The sequence below is a fragment of the Rana temporaria genome, chromosome 4 (genome assembly GCF_905171775.1).
Source record: "Rana temporaria chromosome 4, aRanTem1.1, whole genome shotgun sequence".
NCBI classification, from domain to species: Eukaryota; Metazoa; Chordata; class Amphibia; order Anura; family Ranidae; genus Rana; species Rana temporaria.
In genome coordinates this window covers 56,498,280-56,520,617 of record NC_053492.1, presented here as the reverse complement: position 1 = coordinate 56,520,617, position 22,338 = coordinate 56,498,280, and the positions used below count along the sequence as shown (strand labels likewise).

Genomic DNA, 22,338 nt, shown 5'->3' with positions numbered 1-22,338 from the left:
TTATTCAGATGGCCGGCACTCAACAGGGGGCCGGACACCTGAAAAGTGGGCGGCAGCGGCGGCAATACATAGATTCAGGAGCTGCTGGTTTGATTTGGGTGGCATGTTACCTCTAATTCTCCGCCGTCTAGGGTACTGGATGAGAGCTGTAAGAAAGTCAATGTCCACACTGTAGGTAACTTTTTCTGTGCTTTATTACCCAACGGGGGAAAAATGGTAAAAGTAGTAGTAGGTGAGAGGATAGAAGAAGTGGTAGATAATGAATTCAGGCAGAGTGGGTATAGGGCTTCTGGATAGGCCACTCTAACCGGCCTAGCAGCCAGAGTGTCACACAGAACTTTAGCAAAGTCTCTGCCACAGACCTTCCTAAAGGTGGAGATATTCTCCGTCCAAAATCCTTCTCAACACTGGATTAAGCACCGGAATCTCCCTTGAACAGCTTGTTTTATTTTAGGACTGATAGGCGACCATCGTCCAGCCTCTCAGAAACGATGTGTCCTTCGATGAAGCAGTAGGCCTCTCCTGAGATACCAGCCTTGTGCTCGGTATTCCATCAGACAGGTTCTTCATCGGTCGGGTTCCCCCCTCGGGACGGACAGCACAGGACAACTCTTCAACCGCAGACTTAGTCTACCCCCCGAGCCTACAAAGCAGATTATTTGCTCTGGACCAACGTGGTCCAGGAGCCAGGAACACTGCAACACACACCCCGGCCAGGAGGGCCATACACAGGGGTGGTGGGACGACTGCCCAGGCAGATGGCAACGACGACCCCAAACCAATGGTGTCTGCCCCCTAAATACCCCTCCCCCAGCATGCACATCCAAATAAACACAGTCAGAGGCATCTAAACTCTCTGACCACCCTCTAAATTTACAGCAGCACCAGCTATGAACAGTAGCAGGGTGCTACACATACAATGCATGAATCTATGTATTGTTGATTGATGGGTGCAGGAGAGAGTGGGCGGCGCTCCTGCGCCCACTATGGATGCACTGCCACTGCATAGCAGGGAACAGTGCTATAGAGGGAGTGTTCAGGGTGCAGAGCTTAGCGCCCCGAGGACTTTCTAAAGGAAGCCAATAGAGCTTCTTGTATTTATAGAAGTCGGATTTATAGCAGTACATAATTAATGATCTAAAAAGACATCAGTGACATACAGTACCCATATGCGTAATAGTCTAGACTCCTAAATTGTGCAATATGGAGCATGAGGTTGGAAAAAAAAGAGAAGAAAAATCAGTCAATCAGAAGGGAACAAGAAACAGAAACGAAAGTGTCAAAGGTGGATAAATGAAGAATAGAAAAAAGGTTTAAAGCGGAGGTTGACCCTAAAAAAACAACTTTCTACCATGCCATCCAGCATACTAGCGTCAGCTACAGTATGCCTTTATTTTATTTTTTTTGCACTGTACTCACAGTTTAATCCATTAGTTTAGTTTCAGACTCCCGCGGGGAGTAGGCGTTCCTATGAAGAGGGGAACATGATTGACGGCCGGCTATGGCGCGTCACGCTTCCCGAAAATAGCCGGAGGAGGACTCGGCTCTTCACGGCGCTATACGGCGCCTGCGCACAGACTAGGAGCTGACTGCGCATGCGCTGTGAAGAGCCAAGTCCTATTTCGGCTATTTTCGGGAAGCGTGACGCGCCATGGCCGGCCGTCAATCATGTTCCCCTCTTCATAGGAACGCCTACTCCCCGCGGGAGTCTGAAACTTAACTAATGGATTAAACTGAGTACAACGAAAAAAATAAAATAAAGGCATACTGTAGCTGACGCTAGTATGCTGGATGGCATGGTAGACAAAAAAATATGTTTTTTTTAGGGTGAACCCCCGCTTTAAAGAGTACCAGGATATATGTAACCTCAGTAATTGTCAATACTCTTTTGAACAAACGTTACAATTTTCTTATTTCTTATCCGCAGATTGTGGATAAAACACTTTTTTTGGTCCTGTGTTTCTTTTTCATGAAACCTGGATTCTATTAATCTGCTGACACAATTCCATGGATATGCCAGTGCCTCTGGCTTACCAAGGTAACTTCAGTTTCTCTTGTTTGATATGTTTATTAAACATTGGGAATATTTGAACGAAACTTTCATTAATTCAGCTGCCTTATCGCTATTGTTACAATGTATTCACTATTTAGTTAAATGTTTTGCTTTTCCTCTCACCACTTTTTCCTATCCCCTGGAGCGAAATGTTTTGTTTTTCTCCTCATTTTTCTTATTTCATTTACACTTCTCATTTACACTTGCATCATTACATCATCCATACAACACCCCATATGGGTTTCACATGTATATATTCACACAACCTTCACACATTTTATGCTTTGCACATTGTTCAATACATTATTTTCTTCCATAATTCTTCATAAGGGTTTATCACCCGTTTACACATGTAATTCACATCATCTAATCTCACTATGCTATCTGAATATATATTCACTCATTCATTCTTTTACCTTTCACTTCACACATTACACCTAAAAACTAAGGGCCATATTCTCAAATAATTTACGCAGGCGTATCAGCAGATACGCCGACGTAAGTCCGATCCTATGTTTAAGTGTATTCTCAAACTGAGATACACTTAAACATGCCTAAGATACGACGGCCTGCGCCGTTGTATCTTAGGCTGCAATATTTACGCTGACCGCTAGGTGGCGGTCAGCGTAGAATATGCAAATGACTAGTCACGCCGATTCTCTAACGTACGCTTGCCCGCCGTAGTGTTTTAACATTGTTTCCGTAAGCGATACGCGGCGTAAAGATAAACATGCCCCCTAGGTGGCGTACTCAATGTTAAGTATGGCCGTCGATCCCGCGTCGAAATTTGAAAATTTAACGTCGTTTGCGTAAGTCGTCCGTGAATGGCGCTGGAAGCCATTTACGTTACAGTCAAAACAAATGACGTCCGTGAGACGTCATTTAGCGCAATGCACGTCGGGTAATTTACCCGACGGAGCATGCGCATTACGATCGGCGCGGGAGCGCGCCTAATTTTAATGATCCACGCCCCCTACCAGGATCATTTGAATTAGGAGGGCTTGCGCGGGTGGACTTTACGCGACGCCGCCGCAAGTTTACAGGTAAGTGGTTTGGGAATCAGGCACTTGCCACTTAAACTTGCGGCGGCGTAACGTAAAGGACATACGTTCCGCCGCCTCAGATCTTTAAGAATATGCCCCTAAATCTTGAACCAACACCTAATTAAAATAAAAATAATTGTTTTTAAAAAAAACATTTTTAAAGAAACATAATCAAAATAATTATATTCAATAAAAATAAAAAATAATACAAACCTATATTTATATAGTCCCTGTGATTTATGTATTGATGTATCCTTTTGGACTACATGAAATAAAATCACGTGTAGTGTTCGTATAAGGGGACTTCTATGATAGCCCTAATTTAACTATATATTTATAATAAAGAAAAATAATTACCCGTGTTTCCCCAAAAGTAAGACCGGGTCTTATATTAATTTTGTCCACAAAAAACACACTAGGGCTTACTTTCGGGGTAGGGCTTATTTATTTACGGAATGTACATTTTTTTCAACGATTCTGTGTCCCCCTGTCACCCCCCCCACCCGTCAGGTCAGGAGTCATTACGGTATTTTGAGAAAAACATCTTGGCACTGTATAAGGTGCAGTACCATAGGAAATACCTTTTACCGTAGGGTATACAGCTCCCTGGTGTACCGGTATTCACCTGCTCTTCTTTCGTCATCCGGGAGGAGAGAGTGAGAGAGAAGAGATCTCGCTGACATCAGTGCGCTCCGTGCGCTGAGTAGGAACGTGCTGAAGACGTCAGGCGGGAAGAGAGAAAGAGAGAGAGGAGCCGAGGTCACCTGTCATCGGCTCGCTCCGTGCAGTAAGAAGGGGTGGGCTGAAGATGTCAGGGGGGAGGAGAGGAGGAACGAGAAGAGCCGGCCCGCTGCTTACAGTAAAGAGGGACGGGATGCAGACGAGGCGAGAAGAGGACGGATCAGCAGTGGCTTTAAACATAACGGTACCATATTTTTTAACACAGTAATAAACGGAAACACTGCAGCAATGTATAGGTTTGAAAAAATAGATTTTTAATGAACTTTGACTAGGGCTTACTTTCGGGGTAGGGCTTATATTACAGCCCGCCCCTATAATCACGCTAGGGCTTACTTTCGGGGAAACGCGGTATATGTTTTAATGCTTTGCTGCAGGTGTCTGATCCTCCCCCTGGCCTAATATCATCAGGTGTGCTACCCATATTCGGTGACTCCTTGTAAGTTACATGTGACCATCCATTTATTGGGGAGTGACCTGGTTTTGGGGTGTGGAGAGGTCGGGACACCAGCCTGTGGATACTTTTGGGGCTCTCGTTACTTTGATGGATGCGTTCAGTGCAGATTGTTTCATTCCTAACCATACATATTGACTTGGAAATTTTTGTTAATCTTTCTTATAAAGTAGTTTGTGTTTTCTTCTTTCCCCTGTCCTTTCCCCTTTCAAATTATGGGGATATGGCAGGTAGGATATCTGTAGAAGCATCTAATAATTTTTGTAATTATTTTCCAGTTACAACAAAACCTCTGAAGAAGACCTGCATAAAGGTCGAAACGCGTTAGAAATTGTTCTATGCTTGTATATACACGTCAAGCTGTTCAACAGTAGTTGTTTTTTGTTATTTATTTATTTATATGTATGGGAATTTTAACCACTTTTTTACCTTTGTAACTCATATCTTAACTATTTGAATATCCCCCTTGTATGTGTCATCACACAATAAAAACTTCCTTCTTTTTACATACGTTGTCTATAATCCATTAATTGAGCTGCCCAAAAACCCCATTGGGGGAAATACCCTTGACATAGAGCTTCTTGTTTGCAATCACGTGATTGCAAACATGTCATGCTTCCCATAGCAGCTGTGTTCCCTGCGCCCTGCACACACTTAAAGGGCCTCTTTTTATGATGAGTAGCTTTGAGGGGGCAGCGCCCCTGTGCCACCTATGGGCATGCCGCCACTGGGCTAAAGCATCCTGTTACTTTCAATTTGGAAACAGTTGGTGGGTCTTTTTTTATAAAAAAAAAATGTTGTGAGAATGTCTCAGCATTCACACAGCCGTGGTGAATGATCCCCGTAAAGCAGGGGTATCAAACGGGCAGCCCTCCAGCTGTTGCGGAACTACAAGTCCCATGTGACATTGCAAGACGTGGTTACAAGCATGACTCCCACAAGCAGAGAAATTATGGGACTTGTAGCTCTGCAACAGCTGGAGGAAGTGTAAAGGTAATGATAAGGGATATGTAATTATTAAAGTGGATGTAAAGCCACTCTCATCCTGTCTAAACTACTGCCATAGTGCTGATCTATAAGGATATAGATGCCTCCTGCATGTATCCTCACCTGTCTAATGTCTCCCCCTCTGTCTGTTATAAGAACTGAAAAACTGCAGATTCTGTGGGTGGATCTGTTGTCTAGAGCTCGGTGGGTGGAGTCGTGATGTCAGTAGACTCCCCGCCCACCTCTACACTCCCCTTGTCAACATGCATTTTTTCCTATGTATTCCTTACACTAAATTCTGCTATGATCACTAACATCCAGTCAAAATCCAGAAAAGTAACCACATGACTTCAGAAGTGGAGTGGGGGGTGGGAGTTAAAAAATAATGCCTGTCTCACGCTAGTGCTTGAGATATGTAAATAACCTGTCACTCACAGCAAGGGGGAAGAACGGAAAAAAGATTTCTCCTGTTTGTCCATTTATCGCACTGAAAAAATAAAAAAGAGGATTGCTCAGAGCTGGATTAACTCTTTGTGGCAAGACTGGGCACAGATGATAGGAAATCGTATACTCTACATTGTGACAGCAATTGCTTACATCCACTTTAAAGGTTGGTCAGAGGGGTTTGTTTGCTCTGGAAGTGGAGAAATGTGCACCCAAATGCTGATCATGACCTAAAAATAATGAAAAACACGCTCATGGCTGTCAGTTCTTTGGATTAAGTAGAGCCGTGTCAGCCTGTCATCCCTTAGCGGAAAGCAGATCTGTTCTAGTCTTTCCATGTGTGCCCTGCAGCTGGACTCATGCTGAAAGTGACACTAGAAGGGCACAGTCTGTCACTTGTTATACTTGTCCTCCAGCAGGCTGTGTGTGATGAGCACTGGCCTGTGATTTGCATGGTGTGTGTACTCCAATTGAAGGCATTCTGCCGTACACTGATCTGCTCTCCGGTCCAGAGTCCTCGGGGTCAGGGTGCACACATTGTCTTATGTTTGTGGGTAGAGGTGGTTGGTGCTAATTTTCCCTTACACAACATTAAAGACAGCATTGTGTTTAAACGTGCCTTACGTAAGATCACGTCAAGTGCAGGAATAAAGAGTGAAGAGCATAAACACTTTAAACTGAACTCCTTCCGGTGTATTGGTGGCCAATACAACAGCAGCTGGTGGTCACAACTTTGGGGGTGGCGGTGGCAAACAGACCTGGCCCTCTCAGTCACACTAGAAAAACCACCCTCCCCCCACGGCTCACGTACGATCGATCAAAGTGGTGATCCACTGAAACACAGAGGAGTTTAGCTCAGCTTTAATGCTATCCACTTGTATGTATGCACATTTTGCTCAATTGTTTCATATGTACAGCACAGGTCTTATGCAGGACCTTGCGCACCAGATACCATGTTTTGATAGGGTCATGTACCCAGAGGCGTATCTAGTGAAAATAGTGCCTATGGCAAGCACGAAAACTGCGCCCCTGTCGAAACATTTGAAACCCATCTTTCAGATAACCTTAACAAACAAAAACAGCTAACAAAACTAGTGATATTTATCATCTCTTATGATACCTTGAGTAGTGACATATCCTCTTTATGGAGAAATCTGGGGTTTATTAGACCCCTGATCCCTCCTCTGCCCTCCAAGGCCAGGTAAATGCAGAACCAAAACTGGAAGTGATGAAATCTTCATCACTTAAGGCCTCTCCTTCATCACAGAGGAGAGGGAGAAACTGATGTTCCTCCTTCTTCTTTGTGCACTGCCAATCCGACCAGATGGAATGGGAGATCCTGGGAGAACAGGGGAGGGCTGTGGCTGAACGCAGCAGGGATAGTGCTGCCATTGTCCATTAGCAAAGGTGCTGAAAAGGAGATTCTGCCTAAGCTCGGGAGGAGGGAAGAAGAGACCCTCAGACCCTGGTAAGTGCCTTGCCGCCCAGCCACCCAACAGCGCCCCCTTCATATGGCGCCTATGGCACTTTCCATGGCTGCCATACCCTAGATACGCCACTGCATGTACCCTAAAGCCAGGTGGTGAACATAATGCCATAGAAGAATGTGATAGAAGGATATCATCATCTGCCCTCCCCCAGAGAGGATGTCTGGCTCCTACTCCTCCAGTCCCAACTTTCCCAGCTCCCTCCTCAAAATTCATCCACCTTCCCCTCCATAGACCCCCTATTACCCCTGAAGCTTGTGCTAAATCTGCTGGAGGCTAGCAGTCCTGTGCATGTCCTGGAGGGAGCTCCGAGCCATGAAGACGCGCCAAACTCCGCTGACAGACCGGCTGCATGTGTACAAGAGCCAGGCTCATCCTCCTTATCCACTCCTGGGGGGGGGCTGGATGCAGCACATAAGTGATCCGGGAGATCCTCTCCGGGTTGGCCAGCAGCAAGGAGGAGAGGCAGAGCAGAGCACACATCAAAATGGACAAGCTTGCTGCATATTTTTTTCACTTTGATTTTCAGGGTGTCTTTGAATTCAGCCTTCTGTAGGTGGATAATTTTCATTTCCATCAAATGATGTGCCATCCTTTCATTCCTAACACATTACCCAGTCCATATCAGTATAGATATCCAGCATGAGATTGTTGCTCGTTGAGATCTGATATGTTTTCAAAGTGTTCCTTTAATTTGTTTTGAGCAGTGTACATAATTCATACACTGACTCGTCATTATCCTCTGAGAATTACCCTGGAGCTGGGCATGTAAGAGCTTCTTTCTTGAACCTTTTGCTTTGTCCCGATGTTTGAATCTTGATTTTTATCTCCTTCACCAAAGCCTCTTTCTTCATTAACTCATAACTTCCGACTGTCCCTAATTTTGGTGGACTGTCCCTCTTTCCTCCCCATTTGTCTATCATTTTTGACTGTTATCAATTTATATAAAACGCACTATTTATCTATCAAAAAGTGTTTTACAGTGGTAAACCTTTTATCCAATTTCTAAGTTGCTACATTTGTAAATTCCAAAAGCCAGAATAAAGCAATAGTAGTGGTAAAAAGCACTTTTTTTGTACAATTTTCTTTTAAGGGGGTGTGGCAGTGGCAGGGTTGAGACATGTGCCTACATACTTTTGCTAATAGGTTAAGGTAACCATATTTTTAAAATAAAATCCGGGAACATTTTTTTTTTACTAGTAATGGCGGCAATCAGCGACTTATAGCTGGACTGCGATATTGCGGCGGACAAATCGAACACTAATAGTGATCAGTGCTAAAAATATGCACTATCACTGTACTAATGACACTGGCTGGGAAGGGGATTACAGCTAGGGCAATCAAAGGGTTAAACGTGTGCCTAACCAGTGTTTTCTTACTGTGGGGGGAGGTGCTTTTACTAAGGGAAGGCATAGATCCCTGTACCTGTTTTGCAGACACACAGGATCAATGTCTTTGATACTGACAGACCACCGTTATGCCTGTGTACATAACGATCAGCGGGTAACAGTGGACATTGAGTCCGCCAAAGTGACTGATTGGCTCTCATACCCAGAAATGCAGGATCATGTATATATGTGATCCTGCGCAGGGCGGCCGCCCTGTAGCAGTAAATCTGATCAGAATTATGATAACTCACAGGCAGCAGGCACTCTGTCAAAGTGTGTCACATAACATGGCTGCTGGGTGCTGATACTTACAGGAGCCATGTCATGTGACACCCTGTGACAGAGCCAGCCAGAGCCATGACAGAGTGCCTGCTGCCTGTGTGTTCTGATCAGTGGCGGTGCATCCATAGAGGGCACAGGAGCACCGCCCCCTCTCGCTCCTGCACCGCCACTGAATACAATACATGGATTCATGCATTGCATGAATCTCTATGTATTGTCGCTGCCGCCCACTTTTCAGATGGCTGGCCCCCTAATGAGCGCCAGCCATCTGAATAACGGCAGCTGGTTGGCTTTGGAAATGCCTATCAAAGCCAGCGGCTGTAATCGGCTTCCTAATAGTTAACCAAGGGATGCAGGGGAGTGCGTTCCCTGGCTAACACTGACAGGCGTCTCAGCCAATCAGGTTCACCGGTTCTGGGGGGGAAGGGGGCATTTTACAGGGCACAGTGGCGACAATTGATGGGCAAGCTGGCGACAATTGATGGACACAGTGGTTTTGTTTGATGGCATGGCACAGTGGTGACAATTGATGGGCGCAGTGGCGACAATTGATGGGCACAGTGGCGACAATTGACGGGCACAGTGGCGACAATTGATGGGCACAGTGGCGACAATTGATGGGCACAGTGGTTTCGTTTGATAGCATGGCATGGCACAGTGGTGACAATTGATGGGCACAGTGGCGATAAATGATGGCACAGTGGCTGCGTTTGATGGCATGGCACAGTGGCGACAATTGATGGCACAGTGGCAACGTTTGATGGGCACAGTGGCTGCGTTTGATGGGTGAGGTTGCGCTTGTTTTTTTGTTTGCGCCCCCTCAAAAATTTTGAGCACCAGCCGCCACTGGTTCCGATACCATCCATTATTCCAGAGAGACAGACACAGTGCAATGTAGTCTATTCAGACACCCACAAAGCACACGTGTGTGGAAGCCTTGAAGGCACTGGCAGCCCAATGATCGGAACCTCTTCCCCTCTCTGTTCCTGCTGCTAGACACCATCAGCTGAGCTCAGCTGCCTCTCTCTGCCGCTATCCACCTTACAGCCTGTCAAGTCTCACTCTACGGGCCCCCGGCTACTACTGGGTGGGGAGCAGAGGAAGATCACTCCACCAGGGAAGGCAAGGAGATAAACAGGCAGGCGGCTGGTCGGACTTGAGCCAAGGCAGAAGAACATTCGAGCGGAGCTGAATGGGAATGCACCCGAAACTGAAGAAATATTTCCTCCACTCCGACCAGCACATCATTAGAAAGGGGCCCAGATAATGGGAACCCCCCCTAAGCTTAAAGGCATGGCAGAGCGCGGGGATTGGGGGGGGGGGTAATTCAGATTTTTAATTCTGCACCGAATGTCTTTGAAATTGCCCCAGCCCCTGTTCAAATCCAATCCAGGGACAAAAGCTGGGGACAGACTTGGTCCGGGGACAGTGTCCTCAATCCGGGGACTGTCCCCAGAAACCGGGGATGTCTGGTCACCCTATAATAGGTATCCCTTATTCCCATCTCAGAATGTTGGGAGGTATAACTCTGGATAGGTGGGAGCATTTTTCAAAGCCCTTCAGGACAAACTTTAGGACAACAGAATGGTTTGGACAAGCTCCCTATAAGATTTGGTCGAGCTGGACTCTGTCAGCTTCTTGTAACTTTATCCTTTTTTTCTTCTGGATGATCTGAAACAGAATCTTGACTAATTGGGTTATGTAGTCAGCGAGTTTCTTCCTTCTGTATTAGTATGTTGGTTTGAACTTGTACATACGATTGGAAAGTTTCTCAACTTTACCGAAACACAGCAGTGCCTCAATGTAGTCTGAGGCTGTACAGTCCCCGCTTCCCTAGTTTTAGGTTACGATTTACTACAGCAGCTGTTACCCTCAGGCTGTCATTTTAGCATCTCAGGGATGTTCCAGACCTCTAAGGCTTGGGAGGCATGGTCCACCCAGCCTTCCTGGTGGGACAGGAATTCTTCCTAAGAAAAGCAACTTCCTATATCCATGGTGCTTCTCAAAGGTCTCCACCAGCTTTCCCAATGTGAAGAAGGCAGGAGGGAACCCTGAAGTTGACGCAGAGGCTGTAACGACTATCTTGGTCTCTGGTGTGGTCTAGCTGGAACTTTCTGGATTGGCCTCTTAACTGTACCAAGTAGACCTCAATGTCATTGGTTAACGGTAGGTTAGCCCCCTTGAAACAAGCAGGAATTCCTCTCTCCACTCGAACAGTACATACAGTTGCCACAAAAAGTATGTGAACCCTATTGGAATGATATTGATTTCTGCACAAATTTGTAATAAAATGTCATCTAAGTCACAACAATAGACAATCAGAGTCTGCTTCAACTAATAACACACAAAGAATGAAATGTTACCATGTTTTTATTGAACACACCATGTAAACATTCACAGTGCATGTGGAAAAAGTATGTGAACCCTTGGATTTAAAAACTGGTTGAACCTCCTTTGGCAGCAATAACTTCAACCAAACGTTTCCTGTAGTTGCAGATCAGACGTGCACAACGGTCAGAAGTAATTCTTGACCATTTCTCTTTACAGAACTATTTTACTTCAGCAATATTCTTGGGATGTCTGGTGTAAATTGCTTTCTTGAGGTCATGCCACAGCATCTCAATCGGGTTGAGGTCAGGACACTGATTGGGCCACTCCAGAAGGCGTATTTTCTTCTGTTTAAGCCATTCTGTTGTTGATTTACTTCTATGCTTTGGGTCGTTGTCCTGTTGCAACACCAATTTTCTGTTGAGCTTCAGCTGGTGGACAGATGGCCTTAAGTTCTCCTGCAAAATGTCTTGAAAAACTTGGGAATTCATTTTTCCTTTGATGATAGCAATCCGTCCAGGCACTGATGCAGCAAAGCAGCCCCAAACCATGATGCCCCCACCACCATACTTCACAGTTGGGATGAGGTTTTGATGTTGGTGTGCTGTGCCTCTTTTTCTCCACACATAGTGTTGTGTGTTTCTTCTAAACAACTCAAATTTGATTTCATCTGTCCACAGAATATTTTGCCAGTACTGCTGTGGAACATCCAGGTGCTCTTGTGCAAACTGTAAATGTGTAGCAATGTTTTTTTTTGGACAGCAGTGTCTTCCTCTGTGGTATCCTCCCATGAAATCCATTCTTGTTTAGTGTTTTACGTGTCGTAGATTAGCTAACAGGGATGTTAGCATATGCCAGAGACTTTTGTAAGTCTTTAGCTGACACTTTAGGATTCTCCTTCACCTCATTGAGCAGTCTGCGCTGTTCTCTTGCAGTCATCTTTACAGGATGGCCACTCCTAGGGAGAGTAGCAGCAGTGCTGAACTTTCTCCATTTATAGACAATTTGTCTTACCATGGACTGATGAACAGCAAGGCTTTTGGAGATACTTTTATAACCCTTTTCAGCTTTATGCAAGTCAAAAATTCTTAATCACAGGTCTTCTGAGAGCTCTTTTGTGTGAGGCATCATTCACATCAGGCAATAGTTCCTGTGAAAAGCAAACGCAGAACTGGTGTGTGTTTCTTATAGGGCAGGACAGCTGTAACCAACACCTCCAATCTCATCTCATTGATTGGACTCCAGTTGGCTGATACCTCACTCCAATTAGCTCTTGGAGATGTCATTAGTCTTAGGGTTCACATAGTTTTTCCATGTTCACTTTGAATGTTTACATGGTGTGTTCAATAAAACATGGTAACATTTAATTCTTTGTGTGGTATTAGTTTAAGCAGACTGTGATTGTCTATTGTTGTGACTTAGATGAAGATCAGATCACATTTTATGACCAATTTGTGCAGAAATCCATATCATTCCAAAAGGGTTCACATACTTTTTGTGGCAACTGTAGGCGTGAAAAGCGACTCAATACATTTCCATGTCCAGTATTGACTGTCGCTGGTCAGGAAATGGTGCCATCACTGCTTGATGGAGCGGCTCTACTGCCCATGTGTCTCCGGGGATATCAACCATTAAGCTTGACCCCTGCCTGCCATGTTGTTCCTCACACCACTGGATTGTAGCAGCAGGATCCATGTTGACCGTTTCTAACTCATTGTCTTGCTCGCTTGCAGAACATACATATCCCACGACTGATTCAACTTTCTCTCCTGGATATATCTTATTGTGCTGCAATATAGGTTGTTACAGAACAATGTTAAAGAACTAGGTGTGTCAGAGGGGAAAACGTGGTTTATGGAGTCATGGTAGTGAAAAGAGGACCCATCAAACCAAGCAGCTTAGTTGAGCTTTAACTTCAGTAAAATGAAATCAAATGGGTTTTTAAAGGAAAAAAATATAAAAAAAAAATGGGCAAAGACTACACGCTGCTTTGTGCCTTGCTCAATAAGCCTTAGAGCTTTGTACAATAAGGAATATATTTATAAATCAGTGAATGTGGCTTTCACCAAACATTTACTGATGGTAAGGATTTACCTTCAGATAATCCGCTTTATAAATATCCATCATAAGAGTATTCTATCTGGAACAGGCAGTACATAAACGCAGCATACTGGTGTGGGTGTTGTGAAGGTTGGGTGATTTCTTACAGAAAATGAGACAGATAATGAGACCAGTGGGAAACTAAAGATGAAATAAAGAAATTATGCTAGAGAGGGAAGAGCGCTTTCCTTTGGAAAATATCATTCAGTTCAATGAAATCTTGACTTAATAGCTCTCAGCTGCACTCCAGCATTCTTCTAAAAAGAAAGACACACTATGTAATAGAGTGAGTAATGGGTTATATGCAAAATCAGAAATGGATGATGCTGACATGCCTAAGGTGAGGTCAGCCCCAGCTACCACACAAGAATGAACCACATAACAAGTTATACCATGGATAGAGAAAAGGCTGCAACCAGGAACGCTTCACTAGTCATCACAAGTGTGTAGCCATTGGAAGATTTCCACCCTATACCTGTTCTGGTGGCAACTCAAAACTTTGGATTTTCCTTTATATTCAGTACCTGGCTGCGACTATGGTCACCACAACAAACAGGGTTGCTGATCCTCCTAAAGCTAAAGGGTCTGTTCATAGCTATATGCACATATGGTATGTGTCAAATGCCTAGGTGTAAATGGGTACTTATAAATTTTTATTTAATTGCAAAACATATGTATAGGTTATACTATAAAAAAAAATGCTGTGTGCCGATAAAGTGTTTGGGTTTGATTGAAGAAAATGTGGCAACCCTACTCTCCTCCCTCAGCCTGTGTTTACTACCTACCTTCCCTCTGCAGCATCTGTCAATATCTTTGGTTTCCAAGACTTCATGTAGTGTAAGATTGCCATGGTTCCTTCCTTTGACCCTCACATTATTACAGGACTTAATATAGCCACAGTATGCAACCCAGATAGTAAGCAATTGAGCTTCAAGTTTTAAAAATGACTTGCTAAACTATTGCTAGACTTGCCAGGCTTCACAAGTTTGTTGCACAATTGCAGCAAGTCCGCATTGCATGACTCCAGATCAACTTTCTTTGCAAACATTCTGCAAGTCTACTGCAAGTTCTGGTTCATTTATGTTGTGCAATAGTCATCCCACCACAGGGGGACACCGTGGCTGAATTTTCAAGCTGTAGACTCAGCACTGCAACTTTGCTCTTGCTTGAAACCTGCCATGCAAATCTGCTACAAATTGGAAAAAAGACAACCAGAACTTGTGCATCAAGTGCTCTGCAAGTGTACAACTTGCCAGTGAAAATGTGCAGCAAGTTAACAGACTTACAATTCAACACTGCCACAAATTTCTGGCAAGTTATCCTTGCTATCTGGGAAGGGGACACAACTATCCTGGGCCAGGACAAGGGCGGGAAACAAAAATGGCAGCTGACCTGGGCAAAGCACTGTCACGCATGAGGGGGAGAGGGGTCATGTGGTGAGCAGCACGATCCATACTACATGCAGGGGTGATCAAATGTGTTACCCAAGTGTGCTTTCTAACTGTGTGGGGGATGGACTAATTGCATGAATAGAGATCTGTGTTCCTGATTGGCAGGAATCACAGATCTCTCTGTTCCTGTCTCACAGAACAACAATCTGCTTTGTTTACATTGGCAGACCGCCATTCTGTCATTGACCTGACTGATCGTGGGATGGCCGCTGGGCCTGCTGATTGGCTCTCGCTGTGTCCAATCACAGCGGAAATGTGTCTCCGGGGGCGAGCCCCCCCCCCCAGACCAGGTTGCGCAAAAATGTTCAGGTACGTTGTTTCGCGCAGCCGGGGCGCCCTGCCACAGTATATTTGTGGTGGGTGGTCCAGAACTGGTTAATAAATGATTTCTGAGACTTTATGTCTGAAATTTTTCTCTGAAGACAAGTAAATCCCGAGCTACAGCTCATGTAACACTGAATTTCTCAAAGCAGTTCTCAAAATAAGAGAAATGTGCATTTCTGCCACTAAGGGCACTGCAGGGGAAATGCTCCAGTTCCGTTGATCAAAATTCAACCACTCCCTGCTGGATCAGCCAAATTTCAATGAGTGTATGGTGAGCTTAAAGGGGAGTTCCAGGCTTTTTTAATGTTTATTAAAAGTCAGCAGCTACAAAAAGTGTAGCTGCTGGCTTTTAATAAACATGCACTCACCTGCTCCACGGTCCAGCTACGCGCCAGCTGGAGCTCCGCTCCTCTCCCCCCTTCTCCGGCCGGCATCCTCAATGTGGCATGTAAGGGGGCAAGGAGTGGATTAAGCGGAAGTTCCACTTTTGGGTGAAACTCCGCTTTAAGTATGTAGACTGCCCCTCGCTGGCTCTGCTTCAAGCTTGGGAGACCAGTGGTCCAATGCTCCAGTCTGTGTCCATACCGATCAGTCACCCCTTTGTGGTTCATCACTCTGTGCAGTCTTCTGGATCCTGAGAGTACCATTCCACTGAACAAGCAATAGGAAGTGTCCATGTCACCCAGGCAGCGGCATGGACATTCAAAGAAGGACCATCCTTTGCTGCAGTGAAGAAAAAAGAAAACACAGGACTTGGCATGTCCCAAGACAATGGATTTAGGTAATTAAAAGGGACCATAGGCGTGAGCACAGGGTGTGACTGGGCACACCCTAATCACCCTGTGTGGCTTAGATTCCCCTTGTTTAAACCTCTGATATTTCACCAAAGCCCCCTAACGAGCCCCCTACAAAATAAAAGAAATATAAAGTTGTAAAAAATACAAACTACTGACATCATCCACTGCCCTACTGACACCATCCAGTGCCCTACTGACACCATCCACTGCCCTACTGACACCATCCAGTGCCCTACTGACACCATCCACTGCCCTACTGACACCATCCACTGCCCTACTGACACGTCTACTGCTTTACTCACACCATCAGTGTATATATACACATGCATATGTGTTTGAGATTTGAGGTGCATAATAGGCTGCGCACCCCTATGAAAGGGACTTTTAGCTTAAGATTGTTTTGTTAAAGTAAGAAGTTCTACTTTAATTTGCAATTTTGCTTGCAGTGTGCCATTGTGTTATCGCACCAAGATCAATCAGTCTCTATATCCTGCTGATATCAATGCCAATATTTTTTCAGCCTTAAAACAGATGTCAAAAACTAAAAAAGCAGTAAAGTTTTTTCTCTAAATATATTTTGTCGATGGGGGGGGGGGGGGTAGAGGAAAATACAGCGTGTAAAGTCATATGATATTCATCAACTATGATAAGTTTATTTAAATTACAGTAACAAGGACATTATTTGATTTCCTTAATCTGCGTTATGTAAAATAATCTTTAAAGTGAACCTGTCATAATAGTGATCATAGCCCAACCATTTCTGGCTTGTTACCTGGCTGAAATGCTTATACTCTTTGTATCTAATACTTATGCTTTGCATTGTGATCTATTAACCTAGAATATGTATACAGCTAGTGATTTACAACCACTAATTGTACTGTGTGTAAAGCCCTTTGGTACAAAACACTTATTGGCATCTCTTTTTTTTCCTGCAGCCATTTTAAGCGCGGTGGGTAATCTGGCTGTACTCGCCACAGCCGTAAAATGTTCATCCCACTTGAAGTCTCCGGACCTGCTTTCAATAAACCTAGCCATAACGGACTTTGGTATGGCCATCACTATGTACCCCCTGGCTATTGCCTCTGCTTGGAATCACGCCTGGATTGGTGGACAGCCGACTTGCCTTTATTATGCTCTAATGGGATTCTTCTTTGGAGTAGCCAGTATGATGACTTTAACGGCAATGGCAGTGATTCGCTATCTGGTGACCAGCACAACCACAAGCACCCGTAAGTAAGAACATTGACCGCATAACATCATATATGGTACCAACCTAGATGTGAAGTGGATATACAATACTTGTAGGGTGGGGTCCCTTCCTAGAAAGACCTCTGGGTGATACCCTCACTAAGGTCAGCTCAAAGGGCATTACTTGTGAAGTTGGAAACACAAAGAGACCGTAAAGGAAGTCTGGTGCATATTTAGAAAGAAAGTGTGCAATGGTGAGAATGAGGAAAGGAGCACAGTAGTACTTCATTGGATGGGACCTATCACAGATAAAATGATTTTCTTAACAAAAAGGTTTAGATTTTGTTGAAATTGCATTTTGGTTACCCAAACAGTGGTATCAATCAAATATTCATCTGTGATGATCGCACAAAGCATGCACACAGATGGTCCATATTGTACAGCTGACTTCACCCATTCATGTCTATGGGCAGTTGTATGCATTTCCAGGACAACCTTGCCCCAGAAATACACACTGGGGTAGATTCAGCTAGGGGCGCGCACTGTTACGGCGGCGCAGCATACCGTTTTTACGCTATGCCTCCGTAAATTACTGGAGCTACGCTTCATTCACAAAGCATTTGCTCCGTAATTTGCGGCGGCGTTTCGTAAAAGGGGCCGGCGTAAGCGCGCGTAATTTAAATGATCCCGTAGGGGGCGTGGATCATTTAAATTAGGCGCGTTCCCGCGCCGAATGTACTGCGCATGCTCCGTCGGGAAAATTTCCCGACGTGCATTGCGGTAAATGACGTCGCAAGGACGTCATTTGCTTCGACGTGAACGTAAATGGCGTCCAGCGCCATTCACGAACGAGTTACGCAAACGCAAATTTTGAAAATCGCGACGCGGGAACGACGTCCATACTTACCATTGGCTGCGCCTCCTAATAACAGGAGCAGCCTTACGGCGAAAACGACACGCCAGTGCTACTTAGCAATTACGCTCGTATCTATGGATACGCAGGCATAATTGCTTGCTGAATCTACCCCAGTGTATTTAGGCTGGACGGCCAAATGTGTCCATGTGCTTGAAGCTATTAATGTACACCAAGCAAACAAACTATAACACTGTTGAGGGTGTCTGATACGGGCAAAAAGGGAGAAAGAAAGGCGCACCAGCCTCGTGTACTACCGTTTGGCAAATTTTAATGGAATAATAAAATAATGAAAACTACTCACAAACATGAAATGATAAAAGGCTTGTCAAACGATAATTGAAATACCCCTCAAACCACACTCCAGACTGTAGGGGGGGTGGCGAGGTGCGTTGCTGCTGGCTGACGCGTTTCGAGGTGACAGAGACCTCTTCCTCAGAGCCCAGCAGTGACATGACCATCCACTACCACTGATTAAATAGGAAAACATGTAGGTCCAGGCACCGCCCACCACCAACCACAGAAACACTCCCAGGGGCCGTCCAGACTCCACCCCCAAACAAGCAAAAACAAAGATGAAAATAACAATAAAAAAAAATAAAAAAAAAATAAAAAAAAATATAAAAAAAAAAAAAAAAAAAAAAAAATGAAAATGAAAACAAAAATAAAAAACAGGAAAAAGAAAAATAAATGAAGAAAAAAAATATAATGATAAAAATGAAAATAAAAATAAATATAAAAATGATGATGGTGGTAGCTGGAAGTAATGCTAATGGAGCCGAGGAAAAATGTGCGTAGCAACAATGATAGTAATAATGATGCTAAAGAAAAAAATGTATAAGGTTAAATGAAATACATAAAAAAATGTATATATATAAAGATATATAAACAAATATATGGTAATACTCAACCATCACTATTTGTAGTGACGGTGAAGTGCTGATAAGATGCACAGGGTGAGGAAGGTGTACTGTAGATCCGACGATAAGGACTACAAATGCACCCGCTACACAACATAGTCCACAGTAAAGTGATCACTGGTGACAAATGGGAGGGAGATGTACAAAAGGGGAAAAAACAAGAAGTACACATGAGGAAGGGGAGAGATGGGCAAAGAAAAACAGACAACTTACATGGATGGCTTATACAAAAACGGGTCTATGGGGCCGATGGGCTAACATCTCTCCTGCTAGGGAATCGTCACCGCTACCGAGGTAGCCAAGCAGGAGTCTGATACGGGCCTCTGTCACACTTGTTGGACAGATTAATCTGCATGTTATATACACTATATTGTCAAAAGTATTGGACACCTGCCTTTACACGCACATAAACTTTATTGGCATCCCAGTCTTAGTCTGTAGGGTTCAATATTGAGTTGGCCCACTCTTTGCAGCTATAACAGCTTCAACTCTTCTGGGAAGGCTATCCACAAGGTTTAGGAGTGTCAATGGGAATTCTTCCAGAAGCGCATTTGTGAGGGCAAGCACTGTTGTTGGACGACAAGGCCTGGCTCGCAGTCTCCACTAATTTATCCCAAAGGTGTTCTGTGGGGTTGAGATCAGGACTTTGTGCAGTCCAGTCATGTTCCTCCACCCCAATCTCGCTCATCCATGTCTTTATGGACATTGCTTTGTGCACTGGTGCGCAGTCATGTTTGAACAGGAAGGGGCCATCCCCAAACTGTTCCCATAAAGTTGGGAGCATGAAATTGTCCAAAATGTCTTAGTATGCAAATGCCTTAGGAGTTCCCTTCACTGGAACTAAGGGACCAAGCCCAACCCCTGAAAAACAAAGTCACACCATAATTAGCCCTCCACCAAGTGATTTGGACCAATGCATAAAGCAAGGTCATAAAGACATGGATGAAGTGAATGAAGTGTCCCTTTTTGAGACGTTTTTTCTTTGTTTTTCCCCTGGTGATCGAGCCAGTGGCATAATTCTTGTCTTAGGGTGTCTGCATTCTGGATGGAGGAGAAACAAAGACACCTTTGGACAGCAGCATTGTGAATCTGTGTAGAGTATAGTGTTGGATAGACAAGCAGATTTAGGCTTGACTCACACCTATGCATGTTGCTTTTGAGCGTTTTTGCAGTGCTTTTTGTGGTGCTTGCTGCGTTTTTTGACTAGCGGTTTTACCGCGTTTTTACAGCGATTTGTGTTTTGCGTTTTTTTTTCCCCATCAATTTTAATTTTTGTACATTTCCTTTAACAACCAGCTATAAACAGGTTAAAAAAAACGCAAAACGCAAATTGCGGCAAAATCACGGTAAAAACACAGGAAAAACGCAGTACCTGCATTTTGGATGCGGGTCCATTGAATTCTATTACATGCAAAACGCTGCTTTTTTGCTTTCCAAAAACGCAGAGGCACAAAAAAGCATTGATGTGAACATGTTCCATAGGAACCCATGTTAAAAAATGTCCCTGCTTTTCGGCAAAACGCAAAATGCACCAAAAAACGCATTAGTGTGAATCGAGCCTTAGATGGACCAACAAACCAAAGCCAAACTCCAGCTAACACTTTATAAGCAGTAACAGTTTTTTCCTTTTGGGATAAAGGTTTTACATGAATAATAGTGGACCATTGTAAGCACCCCCCGCCAGTTTTAAATGATTTGTCTCATTCCTTTAATCTCCCTGGCGGAATGATTATGTCTGGAATTTTGTACCAAAAGCGGTACAATTATTTTGCATGGAAATTTGGCGTTTTATACTGTAGGCCTGCAATTCTTAGGAATAACTCACTTAAATCTGTCCAAACAAGAGTCTAGTAGACATCCCAGGTATGATAAAGTTTGAAGCACAAAATCATAAATTATAATATAATAAATAACTATAAATAATTACTACAAATAATAATGTAATTATAATAAAAACTATTCAATAATGTAATCAAAAACACAGAAATTTGCTCAGTTGCAAAATTGTCGCGGTCATTATTTTTATTGTTTGATGACGAATTTCCCCACAAATCGCTATCGCTCAATTCTGCAAGTGATTCGAATTTATTATCGCTGTTTTCTAGCTGCTCTAAAAGCACTTTTGATGTAAAGGGACACTTTTTGGTTGCTATGGACAATGTCCAGTTTCCAGGCAGAAAGAACAGTTTTTATTTTATAAAAGTGCATGCAGAACACTGGGCAGACCACTAGGGACAAAGGGGGTGTGTATTTATTTCATACAGTACTGTAATCTGTAAGATTAAAGTGTACTGTATGTGTATTGTGTTTTTCACTTTTTGAATTAGGCGCCAAACTCCGTCCCCGTGCGTCGTAACGTCACAGGGAACGGAGCTCGGCGGCACTGTGAATCGAGCGAGGAGACACAGCGGAGGAGCCCGCACACACAGCGGAGACACATTGCAGGATCCAGGGACAAGGTAAGTAACTTCCCCCTGTATCCTGCAATGCAATCCCGAGTCTGGCTCGGGGATACCGCTTTTGGTATAAAAAATTCACCCCGAGCCAGACTCTGTATTACCGCTAAGGAGGTTAACCGCCACTTTTGCTTGACAGCTTGGTCTATTCTAGAAACTTAAAATCGAACAGAATTACTGGCCAGATCACTAGGTGAAAATAAAGTCAAAAGGCCTAAAAAACAAAAGCAGCCACAACATCCAAGAATTGGTAAGCTCCAATATAGTACACTTGTGTTTTTGGGTTTAATATCTTACTAAATCCTCACTGAGATGAGTAGTATGGTGGTTTTGAGAAAGTGACTGCAGGCAGGATGTGGTGGAACAGCCAACACATATAAGGAGACTCCAATTGTCTTATAACTAGGCAGGAGGCTGAATGTTCTGTTCTGTATGGATTGTGCGAACACAGACCCCCTGCAAAAGAAACAATTTGTTTCACGCTTGATGCAACGATGATGAATAACACTGGCCATGGGATCCTTAAACACACTTTGACATCTGGACTACTTCTCTGCCCTTATTTTACAACATTCTTTTTCTGGCAGAGCTTCTAAATGTTTTATATTGCTATGTCCATCTTTACATGCAAATTTTTTCTAATAAAAATGTAAATACAAAAGAAAAATCCTCAGGTTTTCCATTTGAATCATCAACGATTTTCTATACTTTTATGTAGCAAATTAGTTGGTGTAATCCAGTGGTGGCTGGTGCTCAAATTTTTTTTGGGGGGGGGGGGCGCAAACAAACGTGCCCATTAATTGTCGCCACTGTGCCCTATCAAACGCAGCTTCTGTGCCATAAAATTGTCGCCACTGTGCCATAAAATTGTCGCCACTGTGCCATGTCATCAAACGCAGCAACTGTGCAATGCCATCAATTGTTGCCACTGTGCCCATCAATTGTCGCCACTGTGCCATGCCATTGTCGCCACTGTGCCCACCAA

General features: G+C 44.0%; 1 protein-coding gene across 1 annotated transcript in view; it reads left to right on the top strand.

Moving 5' to 3' along the window:
• LOC120936231 (opsin-5-like) overlaps positions 1-22,338 on the top strand; it is a 65,934-nt gene that overhangs the window by 26,190 nt on the left and 17,406 nt on the right. The window contains exon 2 of the mRNA XM_040348430.1: positions 16,812-17,105. Coding sequence (XP_040204364.1) covers positions 16,812-17,105 — 294 coding nt within the window. The remainder of the gene's footprint in view (positions 1-16,811; positions 17,106-22,338) is intronic.